This window comes from Dermacentor variabilis, chromosome 9, assembly GCF_050947875.1.
Source record: "Dermacentor variabilis isolate Ectoservices chromosome 9, ASM5094787v1, whole genome shotgun sequence".
Classification (NCBI taxonomy): domain Eukaryota; kingdom Metazoa; phylum Arthropoda; class Arachnida; order Ixodida; family Ixodidae; genus Dermacentor; species Dermacentor variabilis.
Genome location: NC_134576.1, coordinates 8,800,572 through 8,825,004, shown reverse-complemented (window position 1 = coordinate 8,825,004; position 24,433 = coordinate 8,800,572). Strand labels below are relative to the sequence as shown.

The 24,433-nt window shown below is 50.6% G+C and overlaps 1 protein-coding gene across 7 annotated transcripts in view; it reads right to left on the bottom strand.

Moving 5' to 3' along the window:
* Window positions 1-24,433, bottom strand: part of LOC142558600 (uncharacterized) — a 473,120-nt gene that overhangs the window by 48,076 nt on the left and 400,611 nt on the right. For 6 of the 7 annotated variants that reach the window (XM_075670756.1, XM_075670754.1, XM_075670751.1 and 3 more), the window contains 2 exons: window positions 16,184-16,359; window positions 279-554 (listed from right to left, as the gene is read on the bottom strand). In XM_075670756.1, the coding sequence (XP_075526871.1) occupies window positions 279-554; window positions 16,184-16,359 (452 nt within the window). The remainder of the gene's footprint in view (window positions 1-278; window positions 555-16,183; window positions 16,360-24,433) is intronic. The other variant, XM_075670752.1, reaches the window with a different exon arrangement.

The window sequence follows — 24,433 nt, the reverse complement described above, 5'->3', positions numbered from 1 at the left end:
GCATATGCTAAAAGCATGACAGCTGAGCTTTTCTGCAGTTCAAGTCTGGCTTTCTAAGTGAAACTGTCCAGAATTCATTACGTTGCAGAAATTAGTAGCATCAACATTTTGCATCAACATTTTGTGCTTTGTAGTTTGTATGAACGTGTATGATGGACTTCGAGTGCTGCTTTAGGATGAATTACCTCTTGGCACAGAGCCAGTAAGAATTATTGCCGGTTTTTACAGCTTTGAGTTTAGTTCACAGCCGTCATTGTTTTGGAATGTCGTGAACCCACCGGTTTTGGGGTACCCTCATCCTCATCGTGTGGACCTGGCAGAGGCTCGGGCAGGCGAGGTGCGGACGTGGGTCGTCGACCGCCCTCCAGGGTGCGGCCTGCCAGCTCCAGGGGTGACGGCTGGCCGCTGGTCAAGGGGGGCAGCAGCCGCGGTCCCAGAGCTGCTGGCGGGGACGGCCCTTCCTCCCAGTCCACCGACCCTTCGTCGTCCAAGGGGGTTGGGGGGTCGTCCAGTGGGGGGCTGCCTGCACTGCTGGGCTCCCCCTGCCGGCAAAACTAGGCTCCTTCACGCCCTCCCGAAATACTATAAAACTTTGTCAGCATGTGGGTGGTGCATACTAACGGTTAAAGGAATGAATATCTGACCCAGTCTCCACCAAAAAGCCTAATATATTGACTGAACACTGAAAGCTGCAATGTTCGTCCCTGCTGTTTAGCGCCTGCCCTTGTTGCACAGAGGCTAACTGCACAGCCTTGATTCGCGGCATAGCTGGAGCCACGCTGCGGTTCAAAAGTACCAATGGCTTCAGCGAGGAAGCATATATGAACAACTCTATCACTTCCTCGTGTCAGCATGTGGTGCCACTAGAAGCATACTTTTATTAAGGCAATACGAGCAGTAACAGGAGGCAAGCAGTGTGCCTTGCTGGCAGAAATGAAAGCAACCCGTGTTGGCTAAACAAATGGCCAGGCGCAGCATGCCAGCACAAGAATAGCTCAGCAAGACACTGGATCATGTGGCAGCATGAGGAATGGATGCTTCATAGCGCAGGGCCATCAATTTGCAAAAACTTTCATTTTGGATGGTGTTGCATTATTATTTACACATGAAAAGAGACACAAATTTGAGTTTGCCTGCTAGTGCATTCTAGTACACAAATGTGCTGCGTTCGGTCCAAAGAATGCAGCCCAACTGAGGTTGTAGGGCACCTTCTCGGGCCATTCTGTCTTGCAATATTTCACTGCTGTCAACATCCTCGTCTGCCCAGTGAACAAATTTTTCATAACAATTCGTCACAAAAGTGCACATAATCAAAGCGCGCCTCGCATATCACCCAAGCCAGAAAAGGAGTGTAGGCCGCTCGACAGCTTCAAGAGAAGGAGAGAGCGCACATGCCACAGACAGCCGATGCGGTCAATGGTGACTGGAAACTTCTACAAGATGCTGGAAGAAGAGAGAGCACATGTTGAAACACCCTCTCAGATATCGACACATAGCGAGCATAGCGACAGGGGAGAGAGACGGCCCGAGCTGTGCCGACGGATGAGTCACTGCGGCCGCAGCCGAAAATGCGAGAAATGTCTAGAAGATTCCAAAGCTCTGTACACGCCATAGGAGCACGACTCCGTCAGAAAGTTCGGCAAACACCGGTGGAGGCGATCAGGGCACCATGCTGGAATCAGAGGGGATCGGAGACCGCACTGGTGAAGAGATGCGAAGCGTAGACTGCAGGAAGAGGGGGGGGGGGGGGGCTGCCCGACAAGCTGGCCGACGAGTTCCTCGAGCGCCTCCGGAAGATCTTTGAGACTTTCCTCGAGCTAAGCCTAGGACTTCTGGCTCAAGACCAACGCAGGTGAATGTGAGTGGACACTTTGTGTTCCTATTCATTCTTTACTGTACGTGCTGAACTCTTAGGGGTTGCTGTTAATTATTTTCCAGAGTTTTGTTAATACCTATCTCAACTGCATTGTGATGTGTCTAGCTGAAGTGTGCATGTGTGTATGTAACTGCCTTACTTGAAGAATATATTTTATTGAGTTTTGACAACTCTGGGCTCTGACTCGGTCTTTGGATCACAACTGGCATTCGCTGGCACACTAGAAGGTCCCTTATTAATTGTCCTTGCTTTCATGGGCTTATGTTCCGAAGCTGATAAGTCAGCTTTGGAATTTGGCGTGACGTTGGTGCCTCGTTCATGGGGTGTTTGACACTATTCACAGTGCAACCTGTCAGCTATGGGGCTGCACTGTGAACATTAAAGAAGAATTTGTTCATTGTCAGAAAAGGGCCGTTCATAAAATTCCCCTTTCCTGCGGAAGTGCACATACAAGGCAAACCAGTCATTGCCTCAGCGAACAGTGCAATAAAGTTACAAGTGGAACCAATGGACATTATGAAACATGGTTCCACAGCGCAATTTCAGACAGGGCACAGCAGGATACACGGGACAGATGCGGAACCTAACTGATGCACACTGCAGAAGCAGTTGCTGCACGGGGTGAAGAAAATGTGCAAGGAAAAAACAATGCCACTGTGCACATTACATAGCACATGCACACACATCATCATTCTATAAAGATAAGGGGTCGTATTTTTTCGACAGGGCAATGGATGCAGTGCTAATGCAAAAGGCGCTTTATGCAGTAAGCCTCAAATAATCCTCTTATCGTGGTCAACTAGGAAATAGGAATGCAGGAAAGAGGAATGCAGTGCACCACGCTTGTCTGACAATGTGCAAAGCGTGTGGCATGCTTTTTGTGCATCCTTGCAAATTGAATATTTACTATTCGATTTCTCGAATATTCAACACCGTCTGCTTAGAGACCAGCACAGTGTTGCGTGTGCCACGGAGTCCCTCGTGCTCGATGCCGGCCAAGTGAGCTTTGCTTTTTCTGGACCACTGGGCATGTTACAGACAGGTCACTGACTGACGCATATGGGGATGCTCGACTCTCACACCTCCCCTGATGCTGTTTTTGCCGCATCACGTCTCCTGTAATCCTTCTTCTCTGTGTAGCTAAGCGCCAGCGGCCGTCGGTGTGGTTACAGCACATTATGAAAAATAGCACAAGTGTTGTGCTGCTAATGTGACCCAATGGTGGGGTTACTCAAGCGCGAAAGCGAGCAGAGTGTTCCTCTTTGGCTTGCGGTCGGTGAGCAGCGTGGGTGTTCTACTTGCTTGTCCACTGTTAGCGGTACCGTCCTGCTAAAGGCTTAGAAGTAAGACACTGGGATGGATGAACCTGATCGTTCTAGCATGACACTATTTGCATGACTGTACACACGAACGATTAGGCATTGGTGTCCAGCATGGGGGCAAACATATTTGCTCACTATCCGGTCACGCTGAGTCGGACTTTCTCGATTTGTTGTGCACCCATCGGCATGCTGCGAGGGTAATAATTCAGCTAGCAGCCATTATGAGCATATGAAAAGTGCAATAAATGCCCTTTTGAATGTTTGCACTAGCATGTTGTCGTTCCTTTGTCTCAAAGGCCCATTTGAGACCCCACAAACGTTAGTTTGTCAATGTGAGCGCTTCCTGAGGCCGGCTCGGTGCAGGGATTGCCCATGCAATGCCCAAACACAGCAATTCGCAGAACGGTAGTTCGTCGGCCAAGGCGCCTTTGTTGGTATAAGATTCGTCTAGGTCGACCAGACTGATCGAAATGTAATGCGACATGGACAGAAGGAACGACAACATAAGCAATGCATATTTTGTAAAGTGCGAAGATCTAGCTGATTAGCCGCCTATAGGCAAGCAGTTCGTGTTGGATCTCTGCATATCTCTGACAGTTTCCCGAGATCATGAAAATTCAGAACTTACCAATTTGCTTCCCCAAGATCACGTCGTTTGAAAAAAGTAGGCTTATCTTTTGCTTACGAATGCTGCAAGTCGCTTGTGCTGCGGAATGGTTTTTTGCAATGCTAAGCCTAAAGGCACCTGCACACTAGTGGAAAAATGTGCACAGCGCACCATGGCAGCAGTAACATGACAGCATGAAAATCTTGCCTCCTCTCTTAAAGCTCTGCATGTAGGTGTGACATGTTGCATGCTTTTTTCTTTCATCTGATGACGGGCTCGAGGATGGACTCGAGGAGTAGACACTCGATGTGCTTATTCGCGCAGTCCGAGGAGCCGATGTGCGAGGTGCCTAGACGCGGGCTCGAGGAGTCGACACTCGATGTGCTGAGTTGCGCAGTCTGAAGTGCCGACACACGAAATGCCTAGACGAGGGCTCGGAAGTCGATGCTCGATGTACCAGTCAGAGGTGCTGATGCACAAAATGCTTAGGCGAGGGACCGAGATGTCTGCGCGCGAGGTGCTTGATCGACGAGTCGGAGACTCCTATTCGCAAAATGCTTAGCCGCAGTACGAGGATTGCGTGCGTGATGTGCTTGGTCACAAATTCCAAAACACCGAGTGCTGAAAGGCCTAGCCGCCTGTCCGAGTATTCCGCGCGCGAATCTTGGTAGCGAAGTCCGCGTCGCCGATGCTCGGAATGCTTAGCCGCGGGTCTGAGAGGTCCACAAATGTAGGGATCGGCCAAACTACTGCAATGCCCATGCAGCGTCAGTTTTGACACGTCGAGATTACGGCGAGTGGAGACTTACAGGCTCGTGACATGCAAAGAGCCGAGCAGACGAAGCGAGCGTGAACCGCGCTGGAGTCACGTGGCGGGCACGGCTAATCGCAGACTCTGGCATGACCTTCAATCATTTGCTTTTTTGTGGGCTTGTTTCTGTACGGAGGAGATAGCTGAAACGGCTAATTTGAATACGGAGAAATGCGCTTTCCAATGAGACCAAGATAGCGGCGCTCGGTAGCGCCGTTATCGAGATACTGTGGCTTGAAAAACTCTATTCTTTCTTGATTTCCGCAAAATTTTTCACCACCTTGGCTGATAAAACAAACTTTTTAGAGCACTTCTACGTGGTTTCTAGGGATGATATTTCGGAATCAGATAGAAAGAGAGTTATAGAAACTGAAGATGTGATTTAAACAAAATTTATTTTTGGGCCATCTTTTTCGATGCGAAACCTGCGTCCCCCCTTAGAGGGCCCCTCACCAGGCCCCATAGCAAATTTTGGTTATATGATAGAAGTTGTTATGCGTCTTCTAGGGAGCGTTCTGCCACAAAAATTTTCAAATCGGCTCATTAATAGCCGAGACAGAAATATTTCAGTGCCGTGAACCTATGATTTCAGCAGGTGGGCTCCAGTGCCAAGCATGATGCTCTCTCCACTCGCCCCGTCTAGCTTTCACAAACGAAAATCCTTCCCTGTGTTCTCCCATACCAGACCTCGAGGATCGCGTAACACATAGATCACAGGCCCAGTCTTCAATATTTCTTTAAATTATGGGGTTTTACGTGCCAAAACCACTTTCTGATTATGAGGCACGCCGTAGTGGAGGACTCCGGAAATTTCGACCACCAGGGGTTCTTTAACGAGCACCTAAATCTAAGTACACGGGTGTTTTCGCATTTCCCACCATTGAAATGCGGCCACCATGGCCGGGATTCGATCCCGTGACCTCGTGCTCAGCAGCCCAACACCATTCATTATTTCTTTCTCCTCGCATTTCTTTTTCCCGGTGCTACACATTTCCGTTGACGGTGTTGCGGGCTAGCTGCTGTTTCGTTCGTGCAGCGCACGATTTTGTGTGCTGTGCACAAGGAAACAAGACTATCAGTATAATCAGTGCACTCAGCATCTGGCGGAAAACCTCAAGCAGTTCATTCACGTCATTGCCGAATGCTACGACCGTATAGTGGAGCCTGTTTCAGATGCTGGATAAGTGGAATGCGTGCAAAGACAAATGCACCTGACATTCAGTGCTACAAGAACACTGAGGCAGAATAAGCGGACCGCAGAGCATGATCCCGCGGCGGAACACGGTAGAATCTGGCACAGCTATGGTACTTGCGCACATGACTGCACGACCATGGGAACAGGCAGACGAAGCGCATGCACAGTGCAGTCCACTTGTAATGAAGTGAAGCAGAAGGGCCCTCCCGAAAACAAACCCACAAGGGACTGAGTCATCCACGGGACCTCACGTGGGGACAATGTTGAGGCAGCCTGCCCTATCGCATCAGCACTGCTGTCGTGGTCGTCACTGTCGTTATCCAATGCAAGCATGTTCGCGAAGATCGCCTAATCGGTAAGAAGCACTTCGTTTCTAAATGTAAAGCAGTGCGCTTTCTTTTCACCGGCAATGTCGTGCATTGCCGATGATTCGGGAGGATCAGCCATATTCTGTTTTGGCGGCGAGATGAACGAAGCTGATATTGTCACGTAGTAGTGACGGTGAAGAAGACAGCAAAACTGTGAATATAGAAACTAGCGTTTTATTGGGCAAACTTGTGCCCTCAAAAGCAGGCTACACTCAAAAGAACAACGATAGCGGCGAACACACTCAGCGATCGTCGAAAATCTGATCAGCGGGTAAAGCGTGTCGGCTTTTATACAGCAGTCGTCAAATGTTCCAGAGTAATCGCTGGGACCTGCGTGTCTTCCACAAAGTTCTACACCATTCGCGTTACGCGATGAAATCAGATAACACAAGGTTCGGCGACAACAGACAGCGGATAGAAGCATTGATAACATTCCAGAAACTTCCGATACATGCAGGCGCGCCCCACACTGTGCGATAACATTTGTTGGGCGGTGAAATGTGGTCGCCCGATAAAGATAGGCAAGTTCACTTGCCAATATACTACGTAGTGTTACGTTTCGCCTACGACGCGCGCTTTAGCCGGCGCGACTGCAACAAAGCGGCAGACATTTTGGCCCGTTCGGCGTCGCCGCTACGCTCCCCGCCCAGCGCGTCCAGGCATGTTCCGATGCCACGTGTCTTCATGTGCGTGTGTGAGTGTATGTGCCATTGTGCCCGACCGGAGGCGCTACGAGAGTAGAAGTCACCTTCTCCTCCCAGCCATTGTGCCCGACCGAAGGCGCTACGAGAGTAGAAGTCTCTTTCTCCTCCCAGCCATTGTGCCCGACCGAAGGCGCTACGAGAGTAGAAGTCTCCTTCTCCTCCCAGCCATTGTGCCCGACCGAAGGCGCTACGAGAGTAGGAGTTACCTTCTCCTCCCAGTCTTTGTGCCCGACCGGCGGCGCTACGACAGTATGCGTCACCTTATCTCATTGTACAATCACGTGCTCGTCTATTGAGGGGTTCCTTCTTGCCCTCAACTGCGAGAGTATAAAAGCAGCTGCCCCCGGACGCCAAAGGAGGGCTCAGATTTCTTCTGTCGAGTAAAGTGCACTCCCGTCTCTCTACTTCGGTCAACCTGACCGCCAACTCTTTGCGATGTTAAAATAAACAAGTTGTTCTGTTGTTACCAGTCGACTCATGCTTTGCCGGGACCTTCGGATGCTTCCAGTTGTACCCCAGGCCGCCAGGCCAACGCTACCCTTGGGGCTTGCGACCCAGGTGCAACCACGGGCATCAGCGCCGAGTTCCCAACAGGTCGTACCATCGGTGCGACCACAACAACCGTTGCCATCGGTGGGATTCAAACAACTGGTGGCAGCGGTGGGATCGCGACAACGGAGGCCAGCAGCGAAGATATGCAGTTGACTGTATGCTGAGCAGCTCAACGACGATCCGGGAGCAGTGCAACGAGCCCTGTGTGATGACTGGTTGCCTGCAGCGGAACGACTGCGCTGAACTCTTGGCTGCGAGGTTTGGTGAGTGCGGGACTTTCTTCTTCTGAGCTTTGCCAGGCTTTTGTTAGTGTCAGAAACAGAGCTGGTAATTGTGGTTGTCGTTGCTGCCGGGTTAGTTGGCGGCAAGACAATAGTAAGCAGTAGAGAAAGCAGCATTCAGAGCAGCCATGGATTTGAAGTCGTTGCGCAAACCGAAATTGCTGGAGCTTGCAAGAGAGTTGGGTCTGGATGTCTCAGACAAACTCAGAAAACCTGAACTGCTAAAGGCTATTCTGGAGTTAGAAGCTGAGGATGACGAGCTGTCGGAATGCCTTGAGACCATTGAGGAGAGGGAGACTGCAAAAAGACAGGAGCGCGAACTTAAAGAGCAAAAAGAAAAAGAAGAGCGCGAACTTAAAGAACAGAAAGAAAAAGAAGAGCGTGAACGTAAAGAACAGAAAGAAAAAGAAGAGCGACAAGAGCGCGACCGTCAACACGCTTTGGAAATGAAGCGTCTTGAGGTAGAGATGGAACGCGCTCGTAATGGAAGTCAGGCACACGGTGCAGGAGAACGCGTATTGTTCAAAATGACTGACCTGATGCGGCCGTTTAAGCTTGGAGAGGACATTGGTTTGTTCCTGGTTAACTTTGAGCGAACGTGCGAGAAGCAGGGGTTCTCTCGGGAAACGTGGCCACAGCGCTTGCTCACTTTGTTACCCGGCGAGGCGGCCGACGTAGTCGCTCGCTTGAATAGAGAGGAGGCAGAGGATTTCGACAAAGTGAAATCGAGTCTGCTAAAAAAGTACAGGCTGTCAGCGGAGGCTTTCCGTCGGAAGTTTCGGGAAAATGAGAAAGGCAAAAGTGAGTCATATACGGAGTTTGCGTACAAGCTTATGTCAAACATGCAGGAGTGGCTCAAAGAAGAGAAAGCGTTCGGTGACCACGATAAAGTTCTGCAGTGCTTCGGGCTGGAACAGTTTTATAGTCTGTTACCTGAGAACGTGCGGTACTGGGTCTTGGATAGGCCAGACGTTTGTACGGTGGCTAAAGCCGCTGAGCTAGCCGAGGAGTTTGTGACGCGTCGGGCTCGCGGAGCTAAGGACGGTCAAAAGGGTGAATTTGGCTCTAAGTTTGAGAGGCCGAAGTTCACACCCATGAGAGCAAAGGGGAACACGCGTAGTGAGGATGCGAGTGAAAGCAGTCCGACCAAACGTAAAGAGACGGCGGTAGCCGAAGCCGAACGCAGAAAGCGGTTCGAGATGAGGCAAGCGCGCGTGTGTTATACGTGCCAGAAGCCGGGTCACTTTTCGGCGCAGTGTCCGGAAACAACACCAAAAGTTGTGTTTTTTTCATTATGCAGCACTGACGAGAACATGAAGCTTCTCGAGCCTTACATGCGAGACCTCCTCGTGAACGGGAAAGAGTGCCGTGTGCTTCGCGATTCCGCAGCTACGATGGATGTAGTTCACCCGTCTTACGTAGAACCCCATATGTTCACGGGCGAGTGCGCATGGATCAAGCAAGCCGTGGAAGCTCATAGCGTGTGTCTGCCGGTAGCAAAAGTGCTTATTGAAGGACCTTTCGGAGCGCTTGAGATGGAGGCCGCAGTGTCATCTATGCTGCCTCCCCAGTACCCGTACCTATTTTCAAACAGGTCCGATCACCTCCTGCGCGAGAAGGGGCTTTTGTTTGGTGAGGCTAGCGTTCAGGCCTTAACCAGGTCGAAGGTTCGGGAGCTCGCTGCAAAGGCGGTAGTTGCGGAGCCGACGTTATCGAACAATGAAAAAGGGTCAGAGGCGCAGCAAGCTGATATTCAGAGCACGCCTGAACTGAATAAAATTGAGCCTGTAGCGTTGAAGGCGCCAGATACTGGAGAGGAAATGCCCGATAAGGGAAAGTTAGAAGAGCTATCTGCAGATTTGCTCATCGCGCCTACGTCAGACGGACCTAAGAGGTTGCTAAAAGTCAGCCGGTCGGCTTTGATAGCCGAGCAAAAGAAGGATGGCAGCCTAGAAAACATACGCTGCATTGTCAAGGAAGGTATCGCCAAGAAAAATGCTCGTTTTGTGGAAAGAGGTGGAGTCCTGTACCGGAAGTATCTAGACCGCAGGGGAGTGGAGTTCGATCAGCTGATCGTGCCTCAGTGCTACCGTCAGGATCTGTTGCGCTTGTCGCACGGGGGTTCGTGGTCCGGACACCTAGGAGTTAAGAAAACTAAGGACCGTCTCTTGCAAGAGTACTATTGGCCAGGGTGTTTTCGGGACGCAGACCATTTCGTGAGGACATGTGACACCTGTCAGCGGGTGGGCAAACCAGGGGACAAATCGAGGGCGCCGTTGAGATTGGTACCTATCATTACGGAGCCTTTTAGACGGCTCGTTATTGATACAGTGGGACCTCTGCCGGTAACAGCCACGGGGTACAGACACATTTTGACTGTGATCTGCCCAGCGACAAAGTTCCCTGAAGCAGTGCCGCTTAAAGAACTCAGCTCAGTTGAGATAGTCAATGCACTACTGTCCATATTTGCGCGAGTTGGTTTTCCTGCGGAAATCCAATCAGATCAGGGCACAGTGTTTACTAGCGCTTTGACGACAACTTTTCTCGAAAGGTGTGGGGTAAAGCTGCTACACAGCTCAGTGTACCACCCACAGTCGAATTCCGTTGAGAAGCTCCACTCCGTCATGAAGCGCGTGTTGAGAGCCTTGTGCTTTGAACATCAAACTGACTGGGAGCTGTGTCTGCCTGGGGTGATGTTTGCATTAAGAACCGCGCCGCATGCGGCTACGGGGTTTTCGCCAGCTGAGCTGGTGTACGGTCGCTCGCTTCGGTCTCCGCTTCACATGCTTCGAGAATCGTGGGAAGGCAGGGGCGACGACCCAGTCGTGGTGGAGTACGTGCTTAAGCTCCTCGAACGCTTAAGAAGGGCACAGGAGTTGTCAGGTGAAGCAATCGCAACGGCCTAGCAGAGGGCCAAGGTTTATTATGATCGGACCGCCAGGGCCCGTCGTTTTGAGGTGGGCGATGAGGTCATGATATTGCGCACATCGCTAAACAACAAACTAGACGTGCAGTGGGAGGGCCCAGCACGAATTGTTCAGAAACTGTCGGACGTTAACTACGTGGTGAGTCTGCCAGGAAAGCGGAAAGCACAGCAAGTTTACCAATGTAATCTGCTCAAACCTTATAGACAAAGGGAAGCAGTAGTGTGCATGATGGTAAACGTTCCTGAAGAGCTTCCGGTCGAGCTTCCGGGACTAGGCTCAGTGACGAACAGGGAAGACACCGGTCAAGTCATTAGTGACTTAGTCAGTGGAGCATCGCTGTCGCCTGAGCAGAAAACCGAACTACACCAGCTCTTACAAGAGTTTCAAGGTCTGTTCTGTGAGAGGCCTGGTAGGACTTCTGTCCTTACTCATGATATAGAACTTACCTCCCCAGAGCCAGTACGATCCAAGGCGTATCGGGTGTCACCCCGCCAGAGCGATATTATGGAGGCTGAGGTAAAGAAAATGCTACAGCTCGGTGTTATTGAGGCAGGTGAGAGTGATTATACCTCCCCTTTGATTTTAGTTGAGGTACCGGGCAAGAAACCTCGTCCTTGCGTCGACTACCGCAGGCTTAATTCCATCACTAAGGATCAAATTTATCCGATCCCTAACATCGAGGAGCGCCTTGAGAAAGTTAGTAGCGCTCAGTTTATTTCCACCCTGGATCTTGTCAGGGGTTATTGGCAGGTTCCACTTACAGAAGAGGCTAGTAGGTATGCGGCGTTCATTTCACCAATGGGAACATTCCGTCCTAAAGTGTTGAGTTTTGGTTTGAAGAACGCGCCATACTGTTTTTCAAGCCTCATGGATAAAGTGTTGCGGGGACAGCAAGAATTTGCTTTACCGTATCTAGACGACGTAGCGATATTCTCCGCATCCTGGTCTGAGCATATGGCACACTTGCGGGCAGTGCTAACCCGCCTGCGCGAAGCGGGCTTGACAGTAAAGGCTCCTAAGTGCCAGTTAGCACAGGCCGAGGTTGTCTACCTCGGTCACGTGATTGGTCAGGGTCGTCGCCGCCCCTCTGAAATAAAGGTGGCGGCTGTGCGAGACTTCCCGCAACCGCGCACGAAGACCGATATTCGGTCGTTCTTAGGTGTCGCCGGCTACTATCAGAGGTACATCCCCAGGTACTCTGATATCGCGGCTCCCCTGACGGATGCTCTAAGAAAGACAGAGCCTCAAACAGTCGCCTGGGACGAGACAAAGGAAAGAGCTTTTAGCGCCCTAAAGAGTGCCCTAACAAGCCAGCCTGTGCTACGATCGCCAGACTATACAAAAGGGTTCGTTGTTCAGTGCGATGCTAGTGAGCGAGGCATGGGCGTTGTACTGTGCCAACGGGAAAATGGAGAAGTAGAACACCCCGTCCTGTATGCTAGTCGTAAGCTGACCAGTCGTGAGCAGGCGTATAGTGCCACCGAGAAAGAGTGTGCATGTCTCGTGTGGGCCGTTCAGAAATTGTCATGCTATCTAGCCGGCTCGAGGTTTATCATTGAGACGGATCACTGCCCTCTCCAATGGCTGCAGACCATCTCTCCCAAAAATGGCCGCCTCCTGCGCTGGAGCCTCGCTTTGCAACAATATTCCTTTGAGGTGCGTTACAAAAAGGGGAGTCTCAACGGTAACGCCGATGGCTTAAGTCGAAGCCCCTAACGTAGGAATCAGCCTCAAAATTGTTTGTTACTGATGTTTTCTTCCTGAGGCAGGATTTTTTTTAACATATTGCTTTTGTTTAGTGTTTCAAAGTGATGATATGCTTTCTAGTGCAATTTTCCAATTTGTGGACGCGTTCTGAGTGATGCTAGACTACTGTAAGGAACTAGGCAGTGGTATAAAAGGGGAAAGAGCCTGGCAGGGCTTAGTGAGGGTTGTGCCGTGCTTGCTGACTGAGCGGTTGAGTTTCAGCGTAGTTCTAACGCTTGCCGGGAACGAGAACAAAAATGTGAACTCTCCCGAAGTCACTTTGCAGTGTCCCGTGCGAACCTGAACGAGAGAACGAGGCCTTCTCTGTGCGCTGCGCTCAAGAAACGTCGAGGGACGCTCGACTTCGGTTATGAGCATCATCGAGCGACATCCCTCCGGACAGCGGATACAGTCCCCTGTCCATTGGGATCTCCTTCCCCCGGTGGGGCGGTCTGTTACGTTTCGCCTACGACGCGCGGTTTAGCCGGCGCGACTGCAACAAAGCGGCAGACATTTTGGCCCGTTCGGCGTCGCCGCTACGCTCCCCGCCCAGCGCGTCCAGGCATGTTCCGATGCCACGTGTCTTCATGTGCGTGTGTGAGTGTATGTGCCATTGTGCCCAACCGGAGGCGCTACGAGAGTAGAAGTCACCTTCTCCTCCCAGCCATTGTGCCCGACCGAAGGCGCTATGAGAGTAGAAGTCTCCTTCTCCTCCCAGCCATTGTGCCCGACCGAAGGCGCTACGAGAGTAGAAGTCTCCTTCTCCTACCAGCCATTGTACCCGACCGAAGGCGCTACGAGAGTAGGAGTTACCTTCTCCTCCCAGTCTTTGTGCCCGACCGGCGGCGCTACGACAGTATGCGTCACCTTATCTCATTGTACAATCACGTGCTCGTCTATTGAGGGGTTCCTTCTTGCCCTCAACTGCGAGAGTATAAAAGCAGCTGCCCCCGGACGCCAAAGGAGGGCTCCGATTTCTTCTGTCGAGTAAAGTGCACTCCCGTCTCTCTACTTCGGTCAACCTGACCGCCAACTCTTTGCGATGTTAAAATAAACAAGTTGTTTTGTTGTTACCAGTCAACTCATGCTTTGCCGGGACCTTCGGATGCTTCCAGTTGTACCCCAGGCCACCAGGCCAACGCTACCCTTGGGGCTTGCGACCCAGGTGCAACCACGGGCGTCAGCGCCGAGTTCCCAACAGGTCGTACCATCGGTGCGACCACAACAACCGTTGCCATCGGTGGGATTCAAACAGTAGCCAAGAATGACTCCGACACAACAAATAAAGACAAGCTCGACGGCTTAATCCGTTAGCAGAATTGCGCAGAATGAGGGCCCCAGAATAAAGAACCAATTGCGAGTGCCAGCAATTTGGGAGCAGCACTGGCAGCAGCACTGGCAATGTTGTCAGTACAGTTGGCGCAGTAAATTCCCGTTTCGGTGCAGAGCTATGGGCGCAGCCCATTTGTGTTCAGAAGGGCAGAAGGGCGACGGGAGGGATGCACACGAGGCTGGCGTGCATCTTTCATGGAGAGAAGCACACGGCGGCAGTTGGGTTGGTGGAAGACAGTGCAGCAGCTCGCATTTTCTTTCTTTTCAAGGATTTCGCATTCCATTACCTTTCGGCACGGACACCCAGCAGCTAGACTTCTTCGTTATAACCGATAATGCGTCATTGGGACGTTGTAGTAAGTGGGCTATTTCCCTATGGAAAACATAGAAAAGTTGAGGGCGAGGCAGGTTTTCATTGTTATAACCGATATATTGTTAAAACCATTATCGTTATAAGTGGGTGCAACTGTAATGCTTTTACTGTTCTTGATGAAAAAAAAATAGCAAAAGACATGGGCCACTATCTTGTAAACGTTTGAAAAGCCAACGTTCGGTTTTGTCTCTCGTGATTGTCCTAAGCCACGCCAATTTCACAGCCTAGGCCGATCTAGGCCAATCGCGTGAGGTGAAACCGAACATCGGCTTTTTGAATGCATACAATTTAGTGGCCCTGCTGTATAATATAATAATGTGTCAATTAGAAGGTAGTGGAATGTTTGTCATGATGCATTAAGTCGTCATCGGCAGTTAAGCGTTTGAGGGTTTAAAGAACCTCAGGTGTCCAAATAATCTGGAATCCCCCAGTAAGGCGTGCCTCATAATCATATTGTGGTTTTGGCATGTGAAACCCCAAATTTGGCATTACAGGATATTTTTGAAGTGGCCCTGGCAACACTGTAAAAAATGTTTGCAACCTCTGGGGCTCATCTTGTCTCCCCAAACAATAATTGTAATTGCACCAGTACTTCCTGGTCATAAATGGCATGCATGTTATCAGCATGACCTAGCATTCTTGACCAGAAAGCGAACAGTTTTCAAGAAATGTTAAAAAGATAATTGCTCTGAAAAAGATATGCCCCACAGGGTGCACATCTTTTCTATGCCAAACAATGTGCAACTGTATATTATTCGAGGCTTCTTGTTGATCCGACAAGGCCCGTGAGCAAGCTCCATGCCACGCTGGTATGAGGCATACCAAACTGCAGCACAGACAAATAGCAGTACATTGCAACATCCACTGGTGAGAAATGCAACAAAAGAGTGAAAACAGCAAATGGCATTGGCTACGTTCTCGTTATGCCAGCAGTAATGGAAGGAGGCTTTCGTTATTATGTCTCCTGACCCTACTACACTCGAACCTCGTTATAACAAAATGGGATATATCTAAATAATGGATATAACAAAGAAAATGAAATTCCCCTTGAAATCACCATAGAGATCCATGTATTTAAAACCTCATTTAAGAAAGTGAAATTGTCTGGCCAATGGATGTAATGAACTAGATCCGTCTTTGAAACCAAAAAATACCTGACTGTTGCGCATGGAGTACATCACTTTCCATGAGATTCAGCACTCATTTAACGCGGCAGTACAAAACTCCCACGCCCCTGCGTCAAATATGTCGTCGATCAACAATGGTATTTTTCACGGTCGCGTGTAGCTGCACACCTATGCATAAGCATCAGCTCACTATCGTACTTCTCTACTGACAAAGATCAGTGCATTCATTTCTGTGCGGCGCGCCGCAAAGGCAGGTGCAGCTGGGCGTGGCCCCCAAGATCTCTCGGGCACAATTTCGAGGATAACGCGCAAGCCTGTGCGAGTTTTGCCATGCGGCACGGCTATGCGTAGCAGTGCGAAACATTAGTGCATTCACTTGTACATTTCTCTATGATATGCTGCGCAGGCAGCTGCAGCTGGCCTCAAAAAGCACCCCGGTGCAATCTTGGGGGGTCACGCCCAGGCCATGCCGTCAGTTCTCCTCCTCAGTCTGCGGCCCGCCACTGGCTGGCAGCTGGGCCTCTGCGATCGCATTGGCAACGGTGCCACTCTGGAGGACGTGAGCCAGTCCAGCAGGCGAGGCTCAAATGCGCTCCCCTCCTCGATCGCACAGGGGAGCGCCGCATTGCGTGCCACTCGACCCCGATGAGCCAAGTGGAAAACGACCCTCACATGAGACAGAAGGAAGGTGCATCGGGTGTTGAGAAGTTGTGTAAAACGCCGAAGGTTATTTTGTTGTTTTGTTCCAATTTCATCGCACGAGGGGCCATGTAGCTAGTGGCTCCATGGGCCGCAAGGCCGTTTCTTTATTCACATGTTTAAGATTGTGCAACCCATTGGACATACATTGCAGTAAATGGCAACAATGAATATAACAAAGTAATTTCGGCTCCCCCTTCAACTTCATTACAACGAGGTTCGAGTGTGTTTGGAGAGGCCAGCCGGTGCATGCTGTGGCTCACCTGACCGTGCTGCGACTGCGGCTGGTGCTCCTCATCTGGATAGCGGTGCAGCAGCAGCGGCGTCTGAAAGGAAAGCAGGGTGGCAGCCGCCTCCCCTGTGGCTGGAGACAGCCCGCCCACCGAATCCAGGGAGCCACGCATCAGCCGCCGCTTCTTCAGGGGTGTCACCAGGTCGGCTGCACCACAAACCGCAACAATCTGTCATTATTCTGCCCCAATAAACATTTTCTGTTCAATTGCAGTGCATTGGATGCTCTCATAGCAACGCATGCAAAGGCCGACAATTGAGACATGTCGGAAATAGGCGGCCAAGAGGACTTAAAGGGAAGCTGAAGAGTCTGTCAAATTCAATAAGACGCTCATATACGGATGCGGGAACCTTATAAACCATGAAGGTAAAATTTTTGGGGGGGATTTTTCACTTAGGAGCGACGCAATCGTCGGTTAAAATTGCACTGTAGCTCCGCCCCCCGTCGAGCGCCGCGCGCTGCTGCTGACGCTGACGATGCGAGCGGAGACCGGAAACTGCGGCTTAGTGACGTCAACACTGGTGTTCTGCTCCTTCGCAGTCTCCGCAACCGTGCCTGACCGGGCTTATTTCTGTGTGCGTGCCATCCTAATCTGCTTCGCTCGACCCTGCATTCCTTTATTTGTGTGCACATAGGAGTGCTAGTTGACGTGTGCAGCATCAATTGAACTTGTAGGCCGATCATGCCGGCGTTCTGTGCAGCCTACACTTGCACAAACACCAGCGGCCGCGACGATGTTCCGATGTTCCATTAGTTCCTGCAAGACAAGAAGCTTTCAGCTAAGTGGGAGGCTGCTGTGAAGCAAAACAACTTCAAGCTCTCAAGAACAACAGTGTTGTGCTCTAACCACTTCCATGACGATTACTACCGGAGTTTATCAATAATGCGTGCTTTGGGTTCCCCTAAAAAAAATAGCATGCTGAACGGAAGGTGCATGTTTATCGTCCACCCTTGACGCAGGTTTCATCGCCAAGCGCCGCGAATTTTCTATTCGCACGTGTGTTGTGAAACAGCCTGCATGCAGCTACCATAACGCAGCGCAAGCGTAAAGTTTGCATGTGTTGGAAAGCCTGCTCACGCCAAGACGCTGCGCTCCCCCTTCTCTCGCACACATAAGAAACCAACCATCTCACGTAGCCGACGGAATTCGCCGGGTATGAGTAGCTTGCGGATGGCACGCTGATGAAGGTTCTATACTACACGTGCTACAACAGCCGGTAAACTTTTCCCGCCTTTAAACCGTCTGTTTAGATCGCCGCCAGCTTTGGGGCAACGCGCAAATGCCGAAGATCGCATCCCCGCTTACGTTCTACGAGGAGGAATGCAAGAACATAACACTACAGTTGTTTACCCGGAAACGTACTCACTGGAACGCTGAATGCAGCTTAGCAAAAAACATACTCGCCAAAGAACATTTCCAACACAAGGAGTTGCTTCGCCTTCGTTCGCGTGGAAAGCAGTGCTTGCACCAGCATTTTTTGCTTCTTGGAGAGCCCGGTCCTTCGCACTCGGCTCGTACATGTAGGGAGTAAAGTATAAACCCCTTACAAGTGATCTTGCACGCGACAGCGACAGCGCGACAAGCGAGGCGATGTCTGTCGCGTTCACTCGTCGCCTGCAAGCCGAACTCCACGCAAGGGACGGCTTTGAGCGACGACTTCCCGGTATGAGGGCAGCAATATACGCACCGAAACTAGCGTGACGCATGCTTTATCAATTTAAGTTGATGTATTTTACTGAAGAAGGAGCATAAAATATTTCTGAAGGTCTTGCACTAGGTTTTTATTCTTGCACGTGTAAAACTCAATAGTTTGCTCGTTCCGTGCGACAAACAGTAGTATTTGAGTTATGTACATCCAGTTTCAGCTTCACACAATTGGCTAGTCGCTCATAGCATTTCCTGGTGACGAGCGACGAGTTCTAGATTTCTAGAAACGAGCGATCGAGTGACAACACCGAGCGATTTGTTCAAGCGGCCCGTTTTGTTGCTCAAAGCCGTCGCCCGTCACCGCCGCGCGAAAAAACGCTCTCGTAGAGTTTGGACTTAACGCCGAACTCCTCAGAGAAACGCAAGCTCTCGAAAATTTCCATGACCGTCTCAGCAAAATACCACCAAACTACTTTGCACCATGCTTCGTGTGTAGCGGCAGCAGTCGGTCCAGAAGAACACCATTGTTGACGTCACGAGGCGCCCGACCAATCACAGGCGGAAACGAGGCGCGCGAGCTGGGCGTGTCTGCTGCTGCACTTTTCGTCGAAATAAACTATGTTTATGCTTTCTTTCACTCAATTTCGATGCGATATTCGAATTCAGAGTGTTGAAAACCACGGCGTACTGCTCTTCACTCATTTTTTCTGGAAAAGCTTTCAGCTTCCCTTTAAGACGCGAAAGCTGCAAACATCCTGCATCCAATGGGGCAACCAACTTGTGAGAAGGTTCACAATAAAGGTGCAGTTTATGCCGTGCACTGAAGCTGGTTGTGCAGGGTGAACTAAATTGAGAGCTTCATGGATAACCAAGACTGCAGGCACCATCTTGAGGTGCATCATTCCAACCAGCTGCAGACATAAAGCGTCAGCGGTAATTTTTTTAACGACAATGGCCACGAACTGGATGAGCAAGATGTCACTTGCTGTCCAGTATTCCTTATAAGGCAACACAGTTCAATCTCATTATAACAATGTCACATTGGACATGAAAATACCTTCGTTATATTGTAATACGCGAATGGGTCAATGCAAAAAAATGAAAGCCTCCGATGGGTCAGCAAAGGGTCTTCCGTGGATTTCGATTACGCTCTGATAACTTGCCATGCTGATATGAGGCATGGGAACAATAATTATAACATATGCATGCTTCGCACCGCCGCGAATACTTAACCGTGCGATCGGTGTTAGCGAGCAGGATCGGCACGTTGGCTTGCCAAATCAGTCCAACCAAGCCAAAAGTGTCCAAAACACTCCTAATAGTTTTTTCATACATGGAGGGCAACACACGTGGCCTGTACTCTGCCACTGCAGCCAATCACCAATGTCTTGAAGTGTAAACATAAAAAAAAGCACCGACTACACACTTTTCTGACACGAAGGGGACAGCACGTGTATCAGTACTCTACTACTACGGCAATCAGTCTAGCCCACACATCTGATCTCGCAGTCAATTGCTGACAAGATCTACGAGTTTGAACTTATTGGTGGCAAGCTTCCTGTGATGACTTGTCACCACAACACCACCAGCTAAACTGCTTAGGCCCAGTGTCCCACCATTCTGACTGCCCAGCTTGTGCACATCGCTGCCGCTGGTGATACAAACATCGGCTACTGTCTTTCACACTGGTTGGTTGAATAAATTGTCTCAATTTTATCTCTTGTGACAAATGATGACCACTGTCAAACCTGTAGTGTAAACACGGGCTAAGGCACGAGCCAAGTTCGACTCGGAGCCCGCCTCTCACTTCTGCTGCACTGCTTGCGAGATGGCTTCACAGCATCATGTAAGCTTCGCACTCTAAAAAATTCATTTTTCGCTCAGAAAAGTTCGTGTTTCCTCTTCTTTTCTGGAGTGATGGTGCTCACACGCTGCGTTCAAACAATCAAATGCCACACGCGTGTAGCATAATCCCCCGGGGGCAGAAGCGACGTCCCGGAGCATCTAAATGTCATCACTGGGAGGGTGATACTGCTTCAGTTGTGTGACATGCACGATATCACTGGACTGGGAAGCGGATGGGGTGTCAGGGGCGATCTCGTAGGTGACAGGAGTCATGGCACGAAGCACTCCGTATGGGCCTGTGTAACGAGACAGCAGTTTTTCTGACAGGCTGACCTGACGTGACGGAGACCATAGGAGCACCAGAGAACCAGGCGGGAAGTGCCCGTTTCGGTGTCGCCGGTTGTACAAACGCCTTTGACTCTCTTGGGATTTCAGAAGGCGGTCACGGGCAATTTCCCTTGCGTGGGCACAGCAGGTGATGGCGTCATGCATATTCACTGGTCGGTGCTACGTGAACAGGGAGGGTTGTGTCGAGGGGCACTGCTGGTTCTCGGTCGAACAGAAGGAAGAATGGGGAATAACTGGCTGTGTTGTGGGGCGAGCAATTATAAGCAAATGTGACAAAGGGTAGAGCGAGGTCCCAGTCAGTGTGGTGTGAAGAGACATATTTCGTGAGCATGTCTGTGAGAGTGCGATTGAGACGCTCCGTGAGGCCATTTGTTTACGGATTGTATGACGTGAATAGCTTGTGCCTCGTGGCACAGGACTGCAGGATGTCCGCGATAACTTTTGATAGGAATGTCCGGCCACGGTCAGTGAAAAGTTGTCGCGGAGCTCCATGTAATAAAATCATGTCGTGTAGAAGAAAATTGGCGACATCTGTGGCGCAGCTTGTAGGAAGCGCTTGGATGATGACGTAGCGCGTGGCATAATCCGTGGCCACAGCAATCCACCTGTTCCCAGAGGTAGAAAGAGGAAAAGGGCCATGTAAGTCCAAACCAACCTGAAAGAATGGTTCCGCAAGAACGTCGAGTGGTTGAAGGTAGCCAGCAGGGAGTGTCGATGGCGTCGCTGGCATTTCTCACACGCCGCTACGTATCTTCGAATGTAGCGAGCAAGCCCTGGCCAAAAGAAGCGTCGGCGGATCCGCTCGTAGATACGTGACACACCCAGGTGGCCGGCAATGGGGAGGTCGTGAAGTTCGCAGAGATCAGCCGAACGAAGGTGTTTAGGGAACACAAGGAGTAATACAGGGCCATCAGGGTGAATGCTGTGGCGGTAGAGTACGCCATCTTGAAGTGTGAATAAGCGGAGGGAACTGTCGGGAAACGACAATTCCAGGAGGTCAATGACGATACGCAAGGACGGGTCACGGCGCTGCTCGTCAGCGACATGGAGCAGTGGAAAAAGAGAGGGAACACAGGCGTCGGTGTCAGTATCAGACTTAGAGGTTGCGTCTTCGAGTGGGTAGCGAGAGACGCAATCTGCGTCCTGGTGTTGGCGTCCCGCCTTGTAAGTCACTGTGTAGGGATATTCTTGTAGTCGGAGGGCTCAACGAACAAGCCGGCCAGTAGTCTTTCAGTGACGAAAGCCAACAGAGCGCATGATGGTCCGTGATTACTGAGAAGGGCTTGCCATATAAATATTGGCAGAACTTTGAAACAGCCCAGACGAGAGCAAGACATTCGCCCTCGGTAACCGAATAGTTTCGCTCTGCAGTTGTCAGGAGCCGGCTGGCGTAGGCTATAACGCGGTTGTGTCCGCGTTGGCGTTGCGATAAGACGGTGCTGATCCCATAACCATTGGCATCGCTTCAAACCTCTGTAGGTGCGGACGGGTCAAAGTGGGCCAAGACCGGTGGATTGATGAGAATCGTGGTGATAAGGCGTGAAAATTCGGCAGCCTGAGGGGAACCCCACATAAAAGGCACATCTTTCTTCAAAAGTTCAGTGAGTGGTCGAGCGACTGCTGCGAAATCTTTCACGAACCGTCGGAAATAAGAACAGAGCCCCACAAAACTCCGCATGTCAGGAGATTCCCAGCACGAGCCCAGTTCGTTCTTCCTCTTTTCTGGAGTGTTGGCGCCCATGCACCTCGTTCAGACCAACAAATACCACACGCGTGTAGCAATATCAAGCGTGGAAAGAACGTACTGCCGCCTACATGAACAGAAAATAAGTGGCCTTCCAAATTCTTCAAGGTGTGTGTAATGACCAAAACACAGATTCATAGATGCATTTATAGGATTCTTTGGTTATGCGCATGACGGTCACGTGTCGCGAGAAGGCCCCTTTGTTCCAAGTGGGTGCAACCAGATGTCATCATCATCATCATCATCATCATCATAATTTTGTTGCACCACCTAGTCTTCTCCATCCTCTACTGCACTTCCCTTCTCTTGGTACCCATTCTGTCACTCTAATGATCCAACGGTTATCTAATTTGCACATTACATGACCTGACCAGCACCATCTTTTTTTCTTAATGTCTATTAGAATGTCGTCTATATCCTGTTTGCTCTCCGATCCAAACCGCTCTCTTTCTGTTTCTTATGCCTAGCATCCTTCGTTTCATCACTCTTTGTGTGGTCCTTAACTTGTTCTCAAGCTTCTTTGTCAGACCCCAAGTCTTTGTCCCATATGTCATTATCGGTAAAATGCACTGATTGCATAATTTCCTTTTCAATGATAATGGTAAGCTCCCAGTCGGTAGCTCACGATGCCTGCTGTATGCGATTCAACCCATCTTTTTCTTCTGTGAATTTCCTTCTCATGGTCAGGGTTCCCTATGATTAGTTGACCTAGGTAAACATACTCCTTCACAGACTCTAGAGGCTGACATGCGATCCTGAACTCTTCCTTTGCCCGATTATTTATCATTGTCTCTGTCTTCTGCATATTAATCTTCAGTCCCACTCTTTCACTCTCCCTGTTAAGGTCCTCAATCATCTGTTGTAACTCTTCCACAGTGTTGCTGAATAGAACAATGTCATCAGCAAACTGAAGGTTGCAGAGGTATTCGCCGTCGATCCTTACTCCTAAACCTTCCCAGTTTAACAGCTTGAATAATTTTTCCAAGCACGCAGTGAATAGCATTGGAGAGATTGTGTCTCCTTATCCGACCCCTTTCTTTATAGGTATCTTCCTACTTTTCTTGTGTAGAATTAAGGTGGCTGTGGAACCACTGTAGATACTTTCGAAGGTATTGACGTAAGCGGTCTGTACTCCTTGATTACGCAATGCCTCCATGACTGCTGGTGTCTCTACTGAAACAAACAATCAATCTCGTAATCAATGAAAACCATATTGACACGTGTACTTATCTTTATCAGGTGACCACGTTTTGCCGCCTAACAAATGTTATCACACAGCGCGGGACGCGCCTGCATGTATCCGAAGTTTCTGGAAAGTTATCAATGCTTCTATCCGCTTTCTGTTGTCGCCGAACCTTATGTTATCTGATTTCATCGCCTGACGCGAATGGTGTAGAACTTTGTGGAAGGCACGCGGATCCCGACGATTAGTCTGGAACGTTCGACGATTGATGTATAAAAGCCGACACGCTTGAACCGTTGATCAGATTTTCGCCGATCGCCGACTGTGTTCGCTGCTCTCGTTGTGCTTTAAATGTAGCCTGTTTTGTGGGCACAGGTTCACCCAATAAAAGCTACTTTTGTCTATCACAGCATTGCTACTGTGTTCTTTGACGTCACGACCACGTGACATCTGGTGGAGGTGCTGGGTAAGTCCGGTCATGAATGGTTATTCTTGCCGTGTACATTCCAGTCGGCGTGATGAGGTGTCCTCCAGCGGTCCGAATTTGAGGGCCTTCCCATGCGGTCTTAACTTTCTTCAACCGTGCGGCGATGTGTCCACTCATTACGGAGTAATCAGCCCCTGTGTCCACTAAGGTGGTAACTGCGTGGCCGTCGAGAAGCACGTCGAGGTCGGTGGTTCTTTGTCTGGCGTTGCACTTAGGTCTTGGTGTCGGATCATGGCTGCGTCGTGTTGAACTGAAGTTGGAACGTCGCGTCGTCAAGTCATCTTTCATCGGTGTAGTCTTGGCTTCCGGACTTCGTCGGGACGGCGGCGTGTCGTTATAAAATATGTCGTCGAGATGGTCTCTTCGGCGTCTTCGGCGGCGGCGGAGTATCTTCGTCAGTTCGACGAACAGCAACCGCACCTCAATTGGTTGCTGCTTTTAGTTTTCCGGATACGGGGTCGCAGAGCGGCCCCGGGCTGGGCCGGTGTATGGTCGGCGCTGCGGCGACAGGTAGCGGCCTGGTGACGGCGAACGGGACGGTCGTCGAGGGCTCCACTGAGTAGCGGCGAGGCAGTCCACGATGTCATGAGGGCGTTCACCTTCCCGAGGGCGCGGTGCGTCGACGGCGAACCCTCGCAATCCCAGGTCGCGGTATGGGCATCGGTGGTACACATGGCTGGCTTCGCTGCAGTGGTAGCACAGCGGGCGGTGGTCGGGGGCTCGCCAAATGTCCGTCTTCCTCGCGTAGCTGCGCTGGGCGACGGGTGGGCATGCTGGTGACAGCGGCGGTGGACGACGGAATAGCGGCGTTACAGGGCCCTTGCGTTGTCGCGGAGGGGGACCTTGACGGCGGGCGACGGCGGCGTAGGTCATCGCTTCTGGCTGAGGTTGCGGTGATCATGGTTGCACTGCCGAGTTTTTGTTGGAGCTGGTCACGTACGGTGCTGGCAATCGAAGCCACTTGAG